This window comes from Octodon degus, unplaced genomic scaffold (genome assembly GCF_000260255.1).
Source record: "Octodon degus isolate 3935 unplaced genomic scaffold, OctDeg1.0 scaffold00113, whole genome shotgun sequence".
Classification (NCBI taxonomy): Eukaryota; Metazoa; Chordata; class Mammalia; order Rodentia; family Octodontidae; genus Octodon; species Octodon degus.
Window position 1 is genome coordinate 1,162,688 of NW_004524689.1, and position 19,531 is coordinate 1,182,218.

Below are 19,531 nucleotides of genomic sequence, written 5' to 3' on the forward strand. Positions count from 1 at the left end.
GCGGAGGTCTGCCTGGCACAACGTCTGCGCTCCGCCCTTCCCTGGCGCGGGCGCTCTCTGAATCCCACTGCACAGCCGAATGGACGCCTGAGGAGCCCCGCGAGCGTGCCAGCAGCGTGAGCGCTGCTCGGGAACTGCAGCACGGGGCGCCGCCTGCTCCGATCGCCCTCCACCGGCGGCCTCCCGAGGCCCCGCCAGGGGCAGCGCCACGCCGTGGCGGCTGCGGAGTATCGCTGCCGTCCGGGGTGGGCGGACGGGGTCTGCCCGCAGGTATGGACGCCCGCTCCCGGCGCGCCCACCTGCCAGGCTGTGAAGGGCGCCGCCCGCTGCGCTCCGCAGCCCCCCGCGGTAGTACTCGTCCTTCTGCGCCGCGCGGATCACCTCCGGAGGGCTGGCTGCCCGTGCCATGACCGCACTGTCCACGCTCCGGAACGCACCGCTGCGGCTGCGCAGCGATGACGCGCGACGTGGCTCGACGAGCGGCGCAGGCCTCGCGCGACGCGCGCAAGGAGGCGGGGCCTGATAGCGTCATGCGGGGGGTGGGGGAGGCGGTGCAGGGAGGGCCGCGCCAGGCCAGGAGGCGGGGCCAGGATCGGAGGCGGAGCGACGCCTGGGGCGGGGCCTTCCTGGGCGGGGCCACGCCTGGTGGGCGGGGCCTGGGAAGACCGGGGTCGGGGCAGGCCCGGGTGGGGGCAGGCCCGCCGGAACTCGCGGACCCTGGCAGCTCTGCTCCCGCGGATGAACTGATGACTGCGAGAATGAATGGGAGCAGGGCGCGAGCGGCCACGAGGGGACGGGGCCTGAGGGGCGGGCCTTGTTGGTGGGCGCAGCCTCGCTGCGGTGGTGGGCAGCGCTGAGCGCAGAGCGCCCGTCTCGAGCAGCCGCGGGAGGGTGCGGGCGGCCTCTGCCCGGCGCGCAGGACGGGCCGCGGCCCCAGCTCCGGTGCGGTCTCGGGGCTCGGCCTCCAGTCGGAGTGGTTCCGCGGCAGGCAGGTCCCTCGGAGGACGGGCTGCCCCCGTGTCCGGTCCTGGGCTCCTACGCGGAGGCCGCGTAGCGTGGACCCGCGGAACGCGGCCCGGCAGGGTCGGGAGGAGCGCGCGTGGAGCGCCTTTCGGAGGGCGGAGCCCGGAAGGGCCGGCAGGGGGCGCCGTCGGCCCGCGTGCGCCGCCCCGAGGGCTCTTGCTGGAGGGAGGCACCTGTCCCTCGCTGCCACGGGCCTCCCCATCCGGAGTCACGGTGCTCCGAGGCACTGGTAGAACACACGGCTTTCTGGAGAAAGCCACAGCCCGGGACAGAGGTGACGGAGGGCTCAGCCCAGGCCTAGGGCTCTGATCTCCGCCTCTTCCCCACGGCCACCAGCAGCTGCCCCATCTTCAACCAGTTAGCCCCGCCTAGCAAGCCTCTTGGTGACCATGCTGGGGGTGCTTCTGGGCTGGCGTTTGGTCGTTTGCCGGAGGGTCACACCACCCCTCGGCAGTGCCCGGGCCTCGCCGGTCTGTTGGCCGGGATGGAGGTCGTAATCAGCTGTTTCTCAAGAGCCTCCGGTGCTATGACCCAGCACACGGATGCTGGGCTCACGTGGAGGTGCAGGCTGAGTGGGTGGGTCTGGGTGGGCATTCTGCCCTCTGCAAAACAGGCTACCCCATCCAGGGGCAGCCCTGCAGCTCTCACCGCAGTTGAGGGGCCAGGACAGGGGAGAGGCTCTTGTAGGCTCCCCGTCGGTGATCCCTGCTAGGTGCGCACCAGCAGCAGCAGCAGCAGACCAGGGGGAGCACATGGGCGAGTTGGGAGCAGGCGCACACAGCGCCCAGTACAGCAGCATCTGAAAGGCGGACAGGCGGGAAGGGCAAAGGCAGGAAGGGGGCAGGGGCATGGACAGGAAGGAGGGAGGAAGAGCCGCTGAGCCAGCTTTCCCAGCCACCCCCCCAAGTGGGGGCACTGTGGGTTGCACTCCTGTTCTGGGAATGGGGTGCTCCCAGGTGACCCCCTGGGCCTCCCCCGATGGTTCTCTCAGCAGCAGGACCCCCTTGCTCTCTGCAGCTCTGTTAGGGCGGCTGTATGCCAAATGCCAAGTGCCTGGGTGCTTAGGAAAGCAGGGTGGTGGTCTGGGTCCCCATGGGGTGGGGGTGGGCTCTGGCCTCCATGTGGGGAACCATGGTGGTTGTGGCTGAGGGACTGAGCAAGAGCTAGTGTCCACTGAAGCACCAGAGGGAGCTTGGAAAGGATGGGGCCATTGGGGTGTAGCCAACTGGGAGGAGGAAGCCCCACCAGCTGCCCAACCCAGAGAACAGGTTTCTCCTGTTCAGGGTCAGTGACTGGAGCTGGAGGCCCATGAGGTGGGCGCTGTCGGGGAGAAGGGCTCTGTGGGTGGGGACCATCCAGGGCTGGGTGCAGAGCCTCGGGCTATCCTGTGGGTGAGGGTGGGTGGGCTGCTCTGGGGCAGAGGTGGGGCCCTTGGCCAGGACCTGGCTGTCCCTGTGCTGGTGGGGACAGGAAGACACGATTCCTTTGTGTGACAGAGCAGGGCCCATCACCTGCACCTGAGTGGGGACCAAGAAGGGGTGGGTTGTAGGGAGCACAGGGGCCCGGCTCTGCCCACCACACTGGTGCTGCTTTATCTTGTGGCCAGGCATGAACTTGTTGGACAAATGCGCGGGGGTACGGCTGCTGTCCTGAGCTGAGCTGGCTGACAGTGGACAAAAGCTGGGCACAGGTCCCAGAAGGGGAGATGGGGACGCTTTCCTGGGGAGGGGAAAAGGGGAGGGGCAGGAGGCAGGAGGAGAAGAGGCCATGTGTGCCCTGGGAGGAGGCTGAGGGCTCTGTCAGGCGAAGCGCAGCTTCCTGGCCTCCTGGGGTGGCCACCCAGTGGGCAGCAGGTGAGGCTGGAGAGGCCTGGGAACAGCATCCATCCATTCTGGGGTAGAGCCAGGTCAGCTCTGTCTTGAGGCTCTGTACAGACAGATGGGGCCTTGTGGCTGGGTTTCTGGGGCACATACTGGGGCCCTTGAGGCCCCATGTCTTACCCTTGCAGGGAGCGGGCAGCTGGGTGTGCAGAACCTTCATCTCTGCTGCCTGCAGGTATGGTGTGGGCAGGGCCTCAGCTCCCACCGGGCAGGTGGAGTGGCAGGGTCTGGGATCTGCAAGCTTGTGGCCAGGAGAGCCCACACTCCTCACCCAGAGAGGTCAAGCTCCAGGTTCCCGGGAGGAGGTGGCAGGAGGGTGCAGGGTGGGCTAGCTTCTGGTGGCATGGGCTCTCCAGGCCAGTGGGAGCCGCCCCAGACACCCCAGACCCGAAGAGATGAGGCAGAGCCCACCACTTCCAACCACTCGTGACTGCCTCAGGGCCTTTAGGTTTCAGATTGGGGCAGCAGCCGGATGTGGGAGCTTGTACGATGGGAGACTGAGGCAGGAGAGTCACGAAGTCTAGCCCAGCCTGCCTGGGCTACTTAGTAACTTAATGCTCTGTTTCAAAACACACAGACATGTCTGGGGATGCAGCTTCGTGTGAAGGCCCTTAGTCCAGTGCTCTGCAATGCAGGACAACTAAAATGATCAGAGAAGCAACGTCATCACAAGTCGGCTGAGGGCTGGCCAGGTCGCTCAGCGGACTACAGCGCCTGCTTGGGCAGAGCGCAACGGCTGGGGGTTGGATCCTCCCGGTGCTCTGCTGGCCCCGCCCCCAGCACGCTGAGATGGTGATTGAGACTGGGTGGCAGCGCACCCTGTAATCCCTGCTCTTGGGAGGCTGAACAGAGACAGATTACTATGAGTCCCATCTCTGTAGTGAGACCCTGTAGACCTGGTACTAAATAGAAAACCCCAACAACAAACAAGCAAAAACAATGACGTTGGCTGAGCCTCAGGCCGACACCGCTGCTCAGGGCTCCGCTGGGCCTGCGGGAAGGGCTGGGCTCGGGGGTCAGCACTGCCTCCTGCTGCCCTCTTTCCTGGAACAGAACTAGACAGTGCCCCACCTCACCTCCTGCTTTCACTCCTCTGACCCAGAGCCTTCGATGGCTCCCCCGTGCCCCCAGGGTGCAGCGCCAGCCTGAGCTGGCATTCGTGCCTCCATGCCAATGAGGGCGCCCTGAGGGGCTGCTCCACAGGCAGGAGGCTGGTCAGGCAAGGCAGCCCAGGGTCTCAGGAGGCACTGCTCTGCTGTGGGGGAGGCCTTCCCAGCACCCCAGCAGGGCTTTCTGCAGTCCTGGCGGGCTGCTGCTGGCCTGGAAGGTAGCTCGCAGAGGCGCATACGGATGGGCATCAGGCCCTGGGCTCCATCACAGTGCCTGTCATCCCCTCTTCAGTTAGGGCCAATGTGTTGTCGTGGTCCTGGGGACCCTGAATTCTGGGCGAGTGGGGAGGGTCAGGGGCAGCTGTTTGGAGCCCCAGGCCAGACGCTGGACAGCGTGGACCTGGGGCTGTGGCCTGGGGCTGGCTGGTCTGGAAGCCTGAAAATGGCAGATGGGGCGCCTGGCAGAGGCCGGAGCCCAGCACTGAACTTGGGGCCTCCGCTCCTGGGGAGGAGGCCCAGGCCGCCTGCCTCTGTGCACACGGCATGTGGGCCCGTCCCTTCAGTGTGGCTGCCCGCTGGCCCACTGCCTCAGTGCGGAGCCCCTCTTCCTGCCCTGGGCCTCTCTGCTCTGCCTGGCCCACCCTGCGCCGTCGGACTTAGAGCAGCCTCATGCTGCCCTGCACGGTCCTGAGGCTGTGGCTGGTGGTGTGCCTGGCAGCCTGGATCCTGTCGTCCTGCTTGGGGACCTTGCCATGGTCCAGCCTGCTCAGGAGCTGGTTGTCAGCACCAACTGTCCTTTTCTGCGGGCACCTCGGGGGGTGGCCGGCTGCGCCCTGCTGGGATCCCAGGCTGTGCTGTCCTTCAGCCAGCCCTGGGGCCTTTGCCTGGCCCCCCACGGCTGTTGCTGGTGAGTGAAACCCCACTGGTGCCCCTTGTACCTGCGCCTGAACTGCCACTGCCTCCCCATGAGCTTGGTGCTGCCACAGGGAGGCCACTGGCACCTTTGGGGCTCTGGTCATCGGCTAAGAGCTCAGCAAGTGCTGGGTCAAAGACAGTGTGTGGCAACTCCTGTGCCCTATCCCATCTGACCTTCCCTACTGCCAGGCTGGGCTCCTTCAGGGCCACTGGGAGCTGCTGGCATGGGCTTTCTCTGCTGCTAGGACTCTCAGAATGAGCAGTGCCGAAGGTTTTGGTCTCAGGGACCCTCTGCCCTCCTCTTTTGGGGCAGGAGGCAGGGTCTTGCTGTATAGCCCGCACTGGCCTTGAACTCAGGTCGATCCTCCTGCCTCAGCCTCCCCAGTGTTGGGATTAGAGGCGGCACTGATGACCCCAGCTTCCTTGGCCTTCTCTGCTGCCAAGGAGCCCTGAGATCTTCTGTTTAATCCGGAAACCCCAGGGTGGGCCGGGATTTCTGGGCCAGCTTTGATGCCAGTCATTTGTGAGCTGGCTGTTGAGTGTGGCCAGTATTCAAGTCAAATTACACCAATTACGTATGTAAAACATAGATTACATTAAAATCCAAAGATGGTAGACACTCGAAACATATCGTGCTCTAATTATTACCATCCTCCCGTTAGTCTGCCCTTATCTAGCTGTGATTTGATTGTGTCTAAGTAGGAATAAACACACTATGTGTATGGCGGAAGTTTTCGGAGATGGGCCCCCAGGCTTCCCTGCAATCAAAACGGAATGCTGAGGATTTACATTAGAAAAACCAGCTTGTACACTAACATCTTTTGTCTTAAGAGAAAGCACGCATGCTGTAGGATCACGCCACTGGCCGTGCTTTGCTGTTTGTGTCTTCCCAGCGCGGGAGTCAGCGGTCCCGCTGGCGCCTGGGAATCGCTCCCATGGAGACGAGTGAGAGCCAGCCCGACCCTGAGAGCGGGTAAGCCTGGAGCAGCTGTCCCGTTGGTTGCCGCATGCTTCCGTTAGAAATCAGTGACACTTGAAGAGCATTTATTTAGGAGGCCTTGTGAAAAATAACAACAAATTGCACATTAATATACACAGCATTTACAGGAACAGTTTACAAAAAACTACTTGCTTGAAACAGAAACTCGGTGAGCAAAGCGACATGCTTTACATCTTTGCAAATCTCCCAGGTGTCTGGTGCGGGCCTGACAGCTGGATTCGCCCAGGGCCCGTGGCGCATCTGTCACCTGTGCTGTGAAACCTGGCCTTGAGGACAGATGTGTGGTGGTGGCAGTGTCTCTGAGGTGGCTGCATGCTGGACCTGGGTGTGTTGCAGCTTGTGGCGTGTCCCGCGGTGGCCTCGGTGGTCTCTCCCACCACGAGCGATCTTCCCCACGGTGGGTGGACCACATGTCTGGAAGCGCCGGCTCCGGCGGGTGCAGATTTCCCCAGTGCAGACCATCTCAGCCTTTGATGTCCAGAGATCCCGTTAGCATCGCCACCGCTGAGCTCCAGCACAGCCTTCAGCGTCCGGGAGCCGGCAGGCTCGCAGTGGTGGGTATGAAGTTTACAAAGGGCTAATTTTCACTCCAAGCTGGAGCCTCGTGATTGAGATAGATCTTGTGACTTCTTTGTTTAAGTAACAGGCTTTCTGCAGTTTGTCTTTTTTCTTTCTTTCTTTCTTTCTTTCTTTCTTTCTTTCTTTCTTTCTTTCTTTCTTTTTCTTTGAGATGGGCTCTGGCTTTGTAACCCAGGCTGGCCTTGAACTCCTGGGCTGAAGTAATCTTCTTGCCTCTGCTTTCCCAGCCGCTGGGACCCCAGACATGCGCCCCCACGCCTTGCTCCCTTCTTTGAGAGGTATCTGTCAGAGCTGGAGCTGGCACAGCAGGGGGCACATGCCAGCTGCCTTCCACTGATGGCTGCTCCGCACCTTGGGCCGTGCCCCCAGGCCTGCTGTGCTGTGCCTTCGGGTAGACCCTTTTCCGCACAGGATGATGGGCACGAGAGTCGGGGTGAGTGCTGCGCCAGGGAGAAGGACTCCCTAGCATCGCTCTGGGTGGTGGCCACAGCGCTGGCCTTAATTGAGGCCAGGTGGAGGCCTGCGGTGTCACCCACCCTCCCTGTGAATGTCAACATGGGGCAAAGGTAACACCTCTGTTGGGAAAGTGGTGGGGACCTTGTGGACACCCAAAGGTTCTGTGGGCCCCCTTAGGGCAGCAGCACGCTGTGGCTCCTTACCTGCTGCATGCCACGTTCTGATTTCTACTGTCTCCACTGGGCCTGGGCCTCCAAAGCTGTTTCCTTCTGCATGGCCCTTCTCATTTCTTGCTCCTGACTTGGCGTGCTCTGTACCTGAGTGCCCTCTGGGTTGCCCCAGCACCTTGCTCCAGGCGGCAGGGGGAGCTCCGCTCAGACTCTGGGCCTGGTCTCTGGGCACTGGGTACCAAATGCTCTGCGACCCACAGCTAAGCTTCCTCGGTCCATGGCGCTCCGGGCCCAGCTCCAGCTCTGCGTTCCCTGCTGGACCCAAGCCCAGGGTGGGCAGTGGGGCCTGGGCTGGGAGGGCAGGGCCTCTGGAGAGGGTACTGCTCCTGGCCAGGCTTGGACCTGCTCTTCCCAGCATCACCAGTTCACGTCCAGACACCACAGCCAGGGCAGCAGGGGGCTGGCAAGTGGCAGCTGACTTGCTGGGATGAGGGTCAGCCCTCAGGGCTTGGCAGCAGGTCCCAGGGAGCCGGCAGGGGTGGGCGTGGTGCTCTCTCTTGGCCGCAGTCTCTCTTTTCAGAGAGGGGGTTTATCTGTGGTCCAGGTGTCCTCAGGGCCTGGGGCCAGAAGGAAGGCTCCCCATCTGACACCCTGAGCCAGGGATGCCAGGTGAGGGCGTGGCCTCGCCTCCTGGCACTGACGCAGAAGGTGGGAGGCGGCAGGGGAGGGTGCAGGGAAGGCAGGCCGGGGCTTGCGGGGGGCCTTGCTGGCACTGCCGGGGAAGGGGCCACCATAGGCCCCGGAAACGGAAGCCATTGAGAACTGGCCGCGGTGGGGAGCTGTCTCAGGATTCATAGCAGAGAGGTATGTGGTCCCTGACCCAGGGGAGGGGGGTTGCAGGGGTGAGGACTGCTTCCTGGGAGCCCCTCATTCTCAGGATCTTGGGAGCACAAGGCCACTCCCTTCCTGGAGGAAAGTCTGCTGGTCGGGGTGTGGATGTCACCCCCCTGGGTCCCTGCCAGGCACTCGGGATCAGGGCTGGACTCCCCGATTAAACAGCAACGGGGCAGGAAAGCTCGCCTCCAGGTCCAGCCTGCCCTACATGCAGCCACCAGTGTGTGGACATCCCCGACGGAGCCAGTTCCTGAGGGTTGGAGCAGGGCCAGAGTTCTGAGGCCAGAGGCTTCGCCACCTTGGCCTGTGGTCTGGGCATCAGCCTGAACCCCATGGTGAGCCCAGGGGAGACAGGCCCGACCAGATCAGTCTGCCCCTTCCCTCGCAGCCCCCAATCACTAGCCCCCACCCTGCCCTAGAACATGCCGTGGCTGGTGTGAGGACAGCATAGAGGGCCATCTTCTGGGGCTCAGGTGGGTGTGGGGCTTCTAGGTGCCAGGTGTGGCAGGGCTTGTGCCAGTGGCTGACCTCATGGTCCTTGGTGGCCACGCCTCGGCCTGTGGCAGCTGGCGTGTGCAGGGCTGTTTCCTAATTTGGCCCCGTGGTGCCAGCCCAGCCAGAGCCCCATGCCTGGCCACGTTCTGACAGGCGTGTTGAGGCACAGCTGCTACGGCCGAGCAGGAAGCTGACGTGCAGGCAGCTGGTGGTGCTGACTGGGCTGTTGCTGGGCTCGTGCTGGGGGCCAGGGAGACCCTGGGCTGGAGACCCCAGTGCTGTGGTGAGCCGGGGGCTGGGCCAGCAGTGGGGACCCAGGGAGCGGAGGGGACCCAGGTGGAGGAAGAGAGCCTTGGCTCAAGGGGAGCTGAGGGGAGGGGGCACTTGCCTTGTGCCTGGATGCCTCCTCATGCTGGCCATGGGGCCTGGCGGGTCCAGGTGTCTCCACAGAGATGCCTGTCCTGGGCAGCTCAGAGGGCTCCGGGTCTTCTGGTCCCAGAGAAGGGAAGGAAAGGCACTGAGGAGAGGCGCCAGGAGGCTCTTGGAGGAGCTGGTCCAGGACTGCAGTGGTCGGATGCTGGGCAGGGAGGGGTGGGCAGGGAGCTTCCAAGCAGGGCCTGGCAGAGCTGGCCCTGGGGCCCCGGAGCAGAGCAGGGTGCTTGTCGGAGTGTGCAGCTCAGAGGTGGTGAGCAGGGGACTAGAGCACTGACACACAGCCTCCCAGGGACAGTGGCCTGGGAGACCACGGGGCCCCCACTCGCAGCAGGACACAGGTGGGGCTGAGACCCTGGACATGCATTAACCCTGCCGAGAGACCACTCTGGGAGGGCCCAGGGAGCCCCGGGCCACCCTGCAGACTGCGGGGCTGCCGGGGCTGGGTATTCTGGGCGCCCAGCCCTGCGGGGCTTGCTCTGTGAGACTGGCCAGCTCCCGGCTGCTTCTCAGCGGACAAACTTTGAAGAGAGTCTCTGGCACTCGGCGGGCATGCTGGCAAGGAGGCCTCTGACTGCGCCCGCTCCACACCAAGCACAGGAGTGCCCACGCCCTTGGCTCCAAGGCCTCCCCGCCTGGCAGAGGGGCACTGTTTTGTGGACTGCGTGGAGCTGGGCTGCAGGTCCTCTGGGGTGTGCGGCCCGCTGTGGTGTCCACACTGCCCCAGGCCGCTTTCCTGAGCTCCACAGGCCCCGCTGACTCTGCTCTCTTGCTCTCCAGGCGTGCGACAGGCGATAGGCCCAGTGTTCACGCCTGCAAGGGACACTGGGGGAGCACAGCCACCTGCAAGCAGCCTCCGGCCTCCTGCTGACCCTGGCCGCCCTGCCACTAACGGCCACCGCACCCCTTCCTCCAGCATGGCTCCCCCGCCGCCCGGGCCCCTCATCCCTGCCCCTCTGCCTGAGGACCCAGGGCCTGCTCTGGAGAGCAGATGGCTTTTCCTGAGTGCCAACGTTCTGCCTGTGGGTAAGTGAGGCCACGCTGGGCTAGAGAGAGAGGTGTGCCTGCGGAGGGACCATCCTGGAGCCCTGGGGAGGATGGGCTTCGCTAGGGGCCCTGTGGCTGCACCCCCCAGCCCCGTCCCCCTCAGGGAGCTGCAGCAGTACAGGGCGGCCAGCATGTGTTTGCTTCTCTGTGTAGGCCGCGTCCAGCTGGCTGGACGCAGTGAGTCGGGCAGTGCCTCTGGGAAGGGGCGGGGTTGGCCTCTGTACCCAGAAGGCCCAGGTTGGGCCCGAGCAGCTTCCGGGTCAGGTATGGAGACCTGCGTGCCGCTCCCCTACACTCCCCAGCTCTGGCTGCCGGCTGCCCCGGCCTGCTGTGTGTATTCCTGTTTGCACTGCGCCTGGCTTTGCAGCTGGCTGCAGCTTGTTCACCCCACACTTCCAGATGGGCCCGGACAGGTCCCCACCAGCCCTGGGCGGGGAGGCGCCATTCACACACACCGCCCTGCCGCCCCAGCTTTCATCTCAGTGCTGCCTGGCAGACCCTGGGGAGCAGGATTCCCCGTGGGCAGAGCAAGCAGAGCTCCTGGGTCTCAGCTTGGTGTGCTGATTCTGGGTTGGGCAGGTCTCGGCCTGGGGGTTGCTCTGAGGGCAGGGGTCAGGGTTGTGGTCTGCTGCGTCTTCCTGGTCCTGCTCTGTGCAGCCAGCCCTGCCTTGGCTGTGCCACTCAGCCCCCCACTATGTGCAGGGTTCAGCAGGTTGCCCACGCGGAGTGGGTGTAGGGCAGCTCTGGGGGTGTCCCTGGCTCAATGAGTTCAGGGTCCTATGCAGGCAGCTTGCATAGGAGCCAGCCACAGGTAGGGCCCAGTCTGTGTCACCCCTACCCTCCGACCCCAGGCCTTTGCATGGGGCCAGACCCTGTCTCCAGATGAGCAGCTGGGCTGTCAGAGGCTAGAGCTGAGCTGATCCCCTGCCCCCAGCCTTGCTGCTCAGTCCCATGAGGGTGCGCAGGTAGGGACATGGAATGGCTGCTGGGGGAAGGGGGCTCGCCAGCAGGGCTGGGGCTGGGTGTGGTGGAGACCACTGCACGTCCAGCAGGGCCCTGGTGGCTACGGCCCCTGTGCAGTGTCTGCCCCAGTTCTGCGTATCCGTGGTAACGAGTTTCAGGGAGCGTAGCCCAGTCTGATTCCTGGGATGCAGGGAAGGGTATATAGAGATGCTTGTGCCTGACAGGAGGAGGCTGCTACATTGTTAGGGTGTGGCCCTGGTCCCCAAACTCAGGGCCTTGAAGTGAGGAGGCTCCCACGTAGGTGCTGAGGCCTCACTGTCCTAGGCCCATCCCTCTCTGTCCCTGACTGAGAACTCACCAGGTTCCTGGAGAAGCCAGTACCCCTCCCCACCCTGTGTGCCTGGGGTCACAGATGGCAAAGGTGAAAGGTCAGAAGTAGCCAGCACTGGGCTGGACAGACACCAGGGCGTCATTTGTAGGGAGGGTGGTCCCTGGCTCCCAGGCTTTCAGAGCTGTCCCACAGACACCTGGCCACCTCACACACCTTCCCGTGGGCCATGGGGGAGGAGGCCGAGGCAGCTGCACCCTTCTCTTTCTGGGACTCCATGCAGCCCGTCCTTCTCCCAGTGCATGGGTGGCATGGAGGTACACAGGACTGCGTGCGGCCACCCCTCCGAGGTGGGCTGCACTTGCCTCTGGAGAGCTGGCAGCTTTGCATACTCGCAGTGGGCAGGGCTACTGAACCTATAGCGTGGAGGGCTCCTCCCTCCCCTGCCCAGTCATCATGGCCTGGGCCCAGCGGCTCATGACTCGGGTATGGACAAGGCTGCATGGCTCCTGGAGACAGATGCTTGCTGATGAACCAGGTACACACAGCTGGGCTTCGCCTCGTTGGTGGAGAAAGGACCCAAGTGGCCCAGGGAGGCCTGGTGTGCTGACTGGTGCTGTCCTGCGGGCCCCTGTGTACTGTGGATTCCGGCTGGAGCTGCCTGTCACCAGGGACACCAGGTTCTGGGTGCCTGGGCCATGGGCTGGCTGGAGTGTGCATCAGGCTGTGAGAGCCAGGGGCTTGGCTGAGCTACAAGGTTGGGCTGGAGACAGGAGTCTAAAGGCAGGACATGTATGCCGAGAGCAGGACTCTCCAAGGACCCTACTCTGCGCCATGACGTCTGCCCTTGTATGGCTTTTTCTCCTGGTGAAAGGGAGCCAGGCATGAGGAGCTGCAGCGAGGCACAGGAAGTCATAGACAGATAAAGGTCCAGGCTGCCTTTGCAGGTTGCGGCCTGAGCTCCTCCGGCCCTGGAGTTTGTCCCTGGGGCAGATTTTATTAGGGGTGCTGAGTGCTTTGTTCCTGTGAGGCGGGCCAGAATGGTCTTGCTAACGCACCTTGCTGTGGTTCCGCATGCACACGCAGCTTCGGTTGTTGCTGTGGAGGCTGCAGGTCTACATGCAGCAGCATTTGATCTGCACTGGGCTCTTTGAAGCTCCCGCTTTCAGCCTCTTCCTGAGGAGCTGGAGGAGGTCTCAGCGGTGTGTGCTGTGGCCTCTCCAGGGAGCCCAGCATCTTTCCAGATCTGAGCCATGGGGTGCAGGGCTGGGGCAGTTCTTGGGCAAGGAGGACACATGGACTCTCCTCCAGAGCCACCTGGGGATGGTGACAGTGGCAGCTGCTTGGAGTCTTTGAGGCTGGAGGCAGATAGACGTGTGCCGGCTGTTGCAGGCCATGGGCAGGGCCAGGGCTTCTGTGCGTCCCCGGGCAGGACTGGGGGGAAGCCTCTCCTGGCCAAGGAGACCTGCGTGCACGTCACCCAGCCATGACCCAAGGGGCGCTGTATATTGGGGCCCTTGGTGTCCTGGGGGGCTGATGAATAAGGCTGGGGAGGGGCTGAGGGGTGGGGAGCTGTGAAAGCTGGGGTCCACAGGCCACCGCTGCAGGGGCCCAGGCCAGGATGGCCCAGCAGGAGATAACACCAGTGTCGGACAGCCGGCTGCTGCCTGGGACCTGGCCCCCACCCATCTCTCACCTCTTGCTGCAGCCCAGACCTGGGAGATGAGCGCTTCCCTCTCTGGGCAGCTGGTGGGCAGGTGTGGCCCAGAGCGGGCTGTTCCTGCCTTTGCTGTTCCACACCAGAGCCCTGGGCAGGTGGTTGTAGCTGGCTGCCTCCTGGGCAGAACTTCTGCTGTTCAGGGAAGGGGCAGGGCTGGGCTTCTTCCTGGGGTTCATGGGAGAACACAGAGGAGGGTGTGGGCAGGGCGGTGGCCCTGAGAGGCCAGCTGAAGGGAGCTGTCCTGGATCTGGAGGCACCATGTGGGCGCAGAGCACCATGCACTGTGCCCGGGTGTCCAGCTCTTGAGTGGCCGGCTGGTGCCCCATGCCTCTGGGGCCCACTGCCGGGCCCTATGTGCGCTGCGCTGGGTCCTGGTGCCACAGGCGGGTGAGGGCAGTGTGTAAACTGGCTTCTAGGGTGGGGTATCTGGGTCTTCATTCTCTCCAGCCTCCCAAGGGGGTCAGGCAGTGGCCAAGGGTCACCCTACTTGGCATGGGGCCTTGGATTCCTGTTCTGGAGATTTGGGCTCACCTGCACCTGCCCAGCACCAGGAGTGCTCCCTGCACCCTGCCCAGCCCCGACTCTGACCTGCTGTGGGTGGTTGGCCGCCCTGTCCATGTCTCTAACGCACACTCACTGAGAGCCCAACTTCAGACACACCCCAGCTTTCCTCTCTGGGCAGACTGCTTGCCCCGAGGCATCCTCCAGGCCAGATCCTGGGGACAGCCTTCCGCCCACCACATCCAGTGCCACAGGCATCCCTGTAGGCCCAGGTCCCCACTGTACTCCAGCTCTGCTGCTGCCCTGGCCCAGCCTGGGTAGAACAGGGCCACTTCCCTCTGTCCCCTTCCTGCCCTGACCCCATCCCACACACGTATACACACCCCACACATGAGCTCCCAGTAGACACACAGGCCACACACACACATAAACATACACAATGCACACACATGCACACAAGCACACATATGACACACATGCACATGTGTGCACATGTCCACCACCTTGGCCAGCACCTCCTTGCCAGGCGCTCTGACACTCATGCTCTGAGCTCTGCCCAGCCTCCTCTGTCCACTCCAGCAGTGCCTGCCCTCTGAAGACCCCTCCCACCAGGACCCCCAGCTCCCAATGTCTGCCCAGTGGCTTTTAACAAGCACCTGGTAACTTGGCGGGATGTGTGTTTCTTGCTGGTCACTGGTCTGAGGCCTCCCCCAGGCAGGGTCACACTGAACCGCTAGCCCCCCAGCCGGAGCCCTGGGGTTGCTCAGAGGGAGGCATCAACAGTTGTAGGGTGGCGCAAGTGAATGGAAGGATGCGCTGGCCGCCTGGCAGCCGGTGCTAGCTGGCTGTGCAGGCGGCAGCTGGTGTATAGCAGGGATCTGCGTGGGGGCCCAGGGCTTGGCGCCGTGAAGACAGGGCCTGCACCCTGTGGCCCTGGCAGCAACTCCGTGGGCCAGGGCAGCACCGCAGGGTCTCTGCTGGGGCAACTCCTTCAGCGTCAGCTTCCTGGGGCAGGGTGAGCTCTGTGTGGTGGTGAGGGTTCCCAGGCTACCTGCTTTACCCAGGCTTGGGTGCCCCCCCTAGTGTCCGAGAAGGGCTCCTTGCCTCGCCCCTGCTTTGAGCCCATGGTGGGCCTGGCCCTGACTACACCTCCTTCCTGCTGACTCTGGCTAGGCAGCAGTTGGATAGAGCACTGCCAGCCAGCGTGGCCGAAAGTGAGAGGCCACCCTGCCACCTGCCGCGGCCTCCCTCTGCCCCCGGGCCAGGGGCAGCCAGCTCTGCTCCTAGCTGGGCGTCTGTCTCATCCGACCCTGTGCCTCCCCACCCTGGGAAACTGAGAGTTGCCCTGCCCCACCGTAGGCTCTCCTGACCGGAGTGCTGCTTCAGGCCAAAGACAGCAAGCACCCTGGGGCCCTGGGTAGGTGCTAGCTTCCTCTCTTTGTGTCTCAGTTTCACCCTGCAGAAATCATGATGTCAGGAGTTACCTGCAGGCCTCCAGGAGTGCCTCCACCTCTTCCGGTTAGCACCAAAAAGGCACAGCCAAGCGTCTGGGGTTTCGGGGCCAGATGGGCTGAGCTGAGTCCCTGCTCCACCCGCCCCCCCGCAGGGCAGGCCCCTGGCACACTCCCCTCGTGCCATGTGGGAAGTGCATGTGGCGGGGACAGAGCTGATCCTGTGTGGTGTCTTGGGTTCTGATTGGGAACGGGACGTCTTAAGACCAGATGCCGGTGGAGAGTGGAACACACACTTTCTAAATTTAGCTAGCTGCGATTGCACATTTACCCAATTAGACTCATCGATTTGGCTTGCGAGCTGGCTCTCCCTGCGGCCCTCGCTGTGCCTCTCACTGCTGCCCTGCACGTGGCACTTGGGGCTGTGTGGTCATATCAGGGGAAAGCAGGGTGTCCAAATGTCTCCGAGTCTGGCCCTGCTCTGAGCCATCTGTCATGCCCTGAGTCGAGTGCCACGGTGGCCGAGAGCTGCTCACAGTGCTTGGGCAGGGGCAGAGTTCTGGTGGGCTCATTTCCACCAGAGACACAGCCTGAGGTCGCTGGAGGGCACTGGGCTGTTGCTCCTTGCTTACAGGAACCTCACCATCTTGCTGGAAGGCAGATTCTAAGCAAGATGAGGCCCGTCCTGGGATGCTGGGAGGGGCAAGGCAACCAAGAAAGACTTCGTGCAGGAGGTTCCATGTGCCACGCGCTGGCAACAGGCAAGGGGCCGGGGGGGGGGGAAGTGGAGGAGTCGGCCCCTGCACTGTGGGGCAAATGCTGAGGGAGACAGCTGGGCCTGGTGGGGGCCCTGGGCGTAAGGCTGGGTGTCTGATGAAGGGTGGCCAGCAGCATGGTGGGTGTCTTGGAGGGCCCAGGGGGCCTGGGGGCCTGCGGGTGAGGCTCAGGTAGCATGCATCTGGGATGTCCAGGAAGGAAGGAAGAGTGCAGGACCAGGGGCTGGTTGGCTGGCTCTTTGTCTTCAGAGCTGCAGCCACATGCACCTGGCCACTGAGACAGGTGCATGGCACGCCACCAGCGGCCACGCTGCTTTGCCGCACAGTGGGTCTGCACCAGAGACCCTGACTGGCCCGTGGGCAGCCAGCCATGGGGCTCCTGGAGCTGGTGCTTGGAGTCAGGACTTCTTTCATGGCTTCTGACCCACATCTCAGCTCTGGCTTTGCGCAGGAGGAACCCTGGGTCTCCCTGCCATCCAGGGTCTCTGGCTCTCAGCCACAGCCTCTGGGGCACAGGTCTTATGCATCCTTTCTGCTGGGCATTTGTCTCCACAAGCTGCCGGCTCTGGCCAGGATGGAGCACTGGTGTCTCTGTCCTCTGAGAGTCCCTCCTCTCTCCCAGAGCAGATTGAGAAGCACACAGTGGACGTGGCTGGAGGGCGCTGCTCCCTCTGGGTGCCCAGGAAGTGGACAGGACAGGCCTCCCCACCCTGGTGTCACTGCTCAGGGCTGACACTCTGGGAAAAGCCTTTGAAGAGCCTGGGGACAGGCAGAATGCGGAGGGAAGCCCCAGTCCCACTGGCCAAGCCCCCACTGGCCGTATCCCAGCAGCCAAGCCGCGCTGGCTCTGACTCTCAGCGGCTTCCAAGCAGGAGTCCCAGCCTGGCCTGGAGGGCCTGGGGCACTGAGGCTGGGCAGGAGGCTGGGGGTTGTTCCCGTAGTCACCCCACATGTCCTTCTGAAAGCAGGCGCTCACTACGGGGCCTTGGCCCACTCCTCCTCCAGGGTGGAGATGGTGCTGCTCTGGCTTGGGCTGTATGACATTCTGGTGTTGAGGCAGAGAAGTGAGGACAGCACTTTGGGAGCGCACTTGGAGCTGAGTGAGTGGCCTTGCCCACATGGAGCAGTGCCCCCTGGGGGCCCCAAGCCCGAGGTGCCCCCATGACTCCTCTGTCCCCTCCTCAGCCCCCCACATGCAACACCCAGAGCCCTCAATGCAAAGCATCTGCTGTCCCTAGTGGCAGTGATGGCCGATGCTCTGCTGTAGATAGGTGTGGCCACCGTGGGGTGCCAACGCTGCACCCAGGTTGCCCTGGCAGGGACCTCAGTGACTCGCAGTGTCTGGCTGGGCAGTGGCTGGGGCACCTGGAAAGCAGAAAGCTGGTGCTCCTGGCCTGCGTGTGTAGGACAGACTCTCAAGGGCCAGCATGGTCAGCTGCCCACCAGGGACAGGGGAGGCCAGGAACCTGGAAACCCAACACAGATCTGAGTCTATGCCTGGGGAAACTGAGGCCAGGAGAGAGGAGGCAGAGGCTACTTGTTGGTCTCTAGACCAAGGCCAGAGAGTGACAGGGACTGCCATGGGCAAGACACCTCCAAAGACACCTCCCTGGCCCCCTCCCAATGCGCCTCAGGAATCCGCTCCCCTCTGGTGACCATTTCGGTCTTGTCCCAAACAGGGCCTTTACTCTTCTGCCAGTGAGGCTGGTGGGCCCAGAGGTTGGCATCTAGTCAGTGGCCACATCCTGCTGGCAGGACGGACCAGAGCTCCCATCAGATCCTGAAGAGGCATCCTGGTGTGGGCAGCTTCCCTAGCAGCCTGGGCCCTCCTGTGCCATAGCTGGCTGCGTGGGGCTGGCCAGGGCAGGCCTGGGGCAGGGGAGGGGGCCTGGGGGGTGGGCTGTCCAGGCCTCCACATCCTGGCCTGATGCTGATGGGGAGGGGGCGGGGTCAGGACCTGGCGTGGGGGTCAACAGCTGGACCTGTGCAGAAGGCTGAGGCACCTAGAAGGGTCCTGGCCTTGGGAATGGGCTACCGGAGAGCGACTAGTGCCTCCCATCCTAGTCCCCTCTCCAGGCCTGAGGAGCAGTTTCCAAGACAGCAGCCCGAGTCCTCCCCGGAATCAGATGGGGGAGGGCCTCGAGGTGAGCAGGGGTGGGCTCGCCCCTTAGAGGAGTCTTCCAAGGCGCTGCAGGTGCCCCTCTGCAGGTGGGGTGGGGGAGGGGCGGTCCGACCCTTCGTTCCCACACCTGCGGGGGATGGGCATTGTGGAGCCCTCGGCCCCGCCCCCCTGCTCGGGTCTGTCCAGCTTTCAGGGGTGGGGGTGCGCAGGGAGGTGCAGCATCTTTCTGGGAAGGGAAAGTACTTTGGCTGCGGCGGCGCGGGGCGGGCAGGGGGTGTGGTGCGGAGCGCGAGTGACAGCGCGCTCCTTTCGGCTGCTCCTCCGCGGGGCGCAGTGTCACCGTGTCATCGAGCGCGCACAGCCGCGCGCCCCGGGAGGAGCGCCGATGCCCCCTGTGCCCGCGCCCCGGCCGGGCCGCTGACCACCGCGCCGCTGCGGAGACAATGGACGCGGGAGCCGCACGGCGGGGACACAGTAGGTGCCTCGCTGCGGGGGAGGGGGACACGGGGGCGCCACAGGAGCTGGGGGGTCGCCGTTGTCGCTGTCGCTGCCGGGCCGGGGGGGCGGGGTCGGCCACGGGCGAGGTAGGGTGAGGTGCAGCGCCTCACGGGGCTGCCGTGCTAGGGCGGGTCCAGGCCCCCGCAAACTTTGCGCCCCGCGGGGTGGGTGTCCTGGGCCGGGGTCCTGGCAGCTGGCTGGTGGTACAGCTTGGCCATGTGGCCTGGGAGGCGCTGGGTGACGCCTGCAGCTCTCACCTGCAGCCCAGGCTGAAGGCAGTTGGGGACCCCCCCATACACACATACTGTCTGTAGGAGAGCAGGAGGTGTGAAGAAGCGGCAGGTGTCCTGGGGGGGGTGGGCACGGCGCAGGGAGGGACCAGCACAGAGGAGGTGGGGCCACCCCTTGGCCCGCCAGGCAGATGTGGTGACCTGGCTTCCCACCCGAGCTGGATTTTCTTCCTCAAGCAGGGACCTGGTTTGTGTCCTCTCGTCCCATAACATTCCAGACCCCTGACATGACGCGGCTGTGCTGGTGCCTGGGCCAAAGTGCTAGCCCGTGACCTGCCAGGCCTCTGGAGCTGAGCCCCAACCACAGAGGGGACTTAAGGCACCACGGGCAAGGGTGCAGGTCAGAGGTCAGAGGTCACCATTCTGCCTCCCATCTGGAGGCAGGGGCACACCTCCCTCTGGGGCTCTGGGCTGCTGGAAGAAATCTGCCACACCCCTAGACACGTCCCCTCCGCAGGGACATGGCCATGTCCTCTACAGGCTCCACTGGGAGGGTGTGGGTTCCAGTAGCACAGGGACACAGGCACGTGGCGGGCAGGGTCAGCCCTGGGCCGCCCCAGAACCCCCTGTGGTCCCTTCCCCGAGGTCCTGCTGCCCTGCACCTGCTCTGTGGGGCAGGAGAGCTGACCCTTCGTGGTCACTGGTAGTGGGAACCTGGCATGGCTCGGGCTGTGTCCTCAGAGAACCAGGGACAGTAAGAGGAGAGGCTGGTGCTGGCCTGGGTGTGGACGGGGGACTTGGTGGGCACATCTCTGGGGCTTCGAGGGCCTCGATCTGGCTGCTTTGATGTCGGTTGGTACAGTGAACACGAGGCTGGGTGCAGGCTGCCATCCAGCCCTGGCAGAGCCAGTGTGGGCACAGCTGAGAGCAGCCCAGAGGGGG

The 19,531-nt window shown here is 63.9% G+C and overlaps 2 protein-coding genes across 5 annotated transcripts in view; one reads left to right on the forward strand and one right to left on the reverse strand.

The window, feature by feature from the left end:
• The window catches only part of Pex10 (peroxisomal biogenesis factor 10), a 20,488-nt gene extending 20,001 nt beyond the window's left edge, over positions 1 to 487 (reverse strand). Inside the window, exon 1 of the mRNA XM_004639597.2 lies at positions 300 to 487. Coding sequence (XP_004639654.1) covers positions 300 to 408 — 109 coding nt within the window. The 5' untranslated portion in view covers positions 409 to 487. The remainder of the gene's footprint in view (positions 1 to 299) is intronic.
• A 7,479-nt stretch (positions 488 to 7,966) lies between these two features.
• Plch2 (phospholipase C eta 2) overlaps positions 7,967 to 19,531 on the forward strand; it is a 55,495-nt gene continuing 43,930 nt past the window's right edge. For 3 of the 4 annotated variants that reach the window (XM_023699481.1, XM_023699484.1, XM_023699483.1), the window contains exons 1-2: positions 8,657 to 8,804; positions 9,734 to 9,979. In XM_023699481.1, the coding sequence (XP_023555249.1) occupies positions 9,871 to 9,979 (109 nt within the window). In that variant the 5' untranslated portion in view covers positions 8,657 to 8,804; positions 9,734 to 9,870. Of the gene's footprint in view, positions 7,997 to 8,656; positions 8,805 to 9,733; positions 9,980 to 19,531 lie in introns of those variants that run through there. The other variant, XM_023699482.1, reaches the window with a different exon arrangement.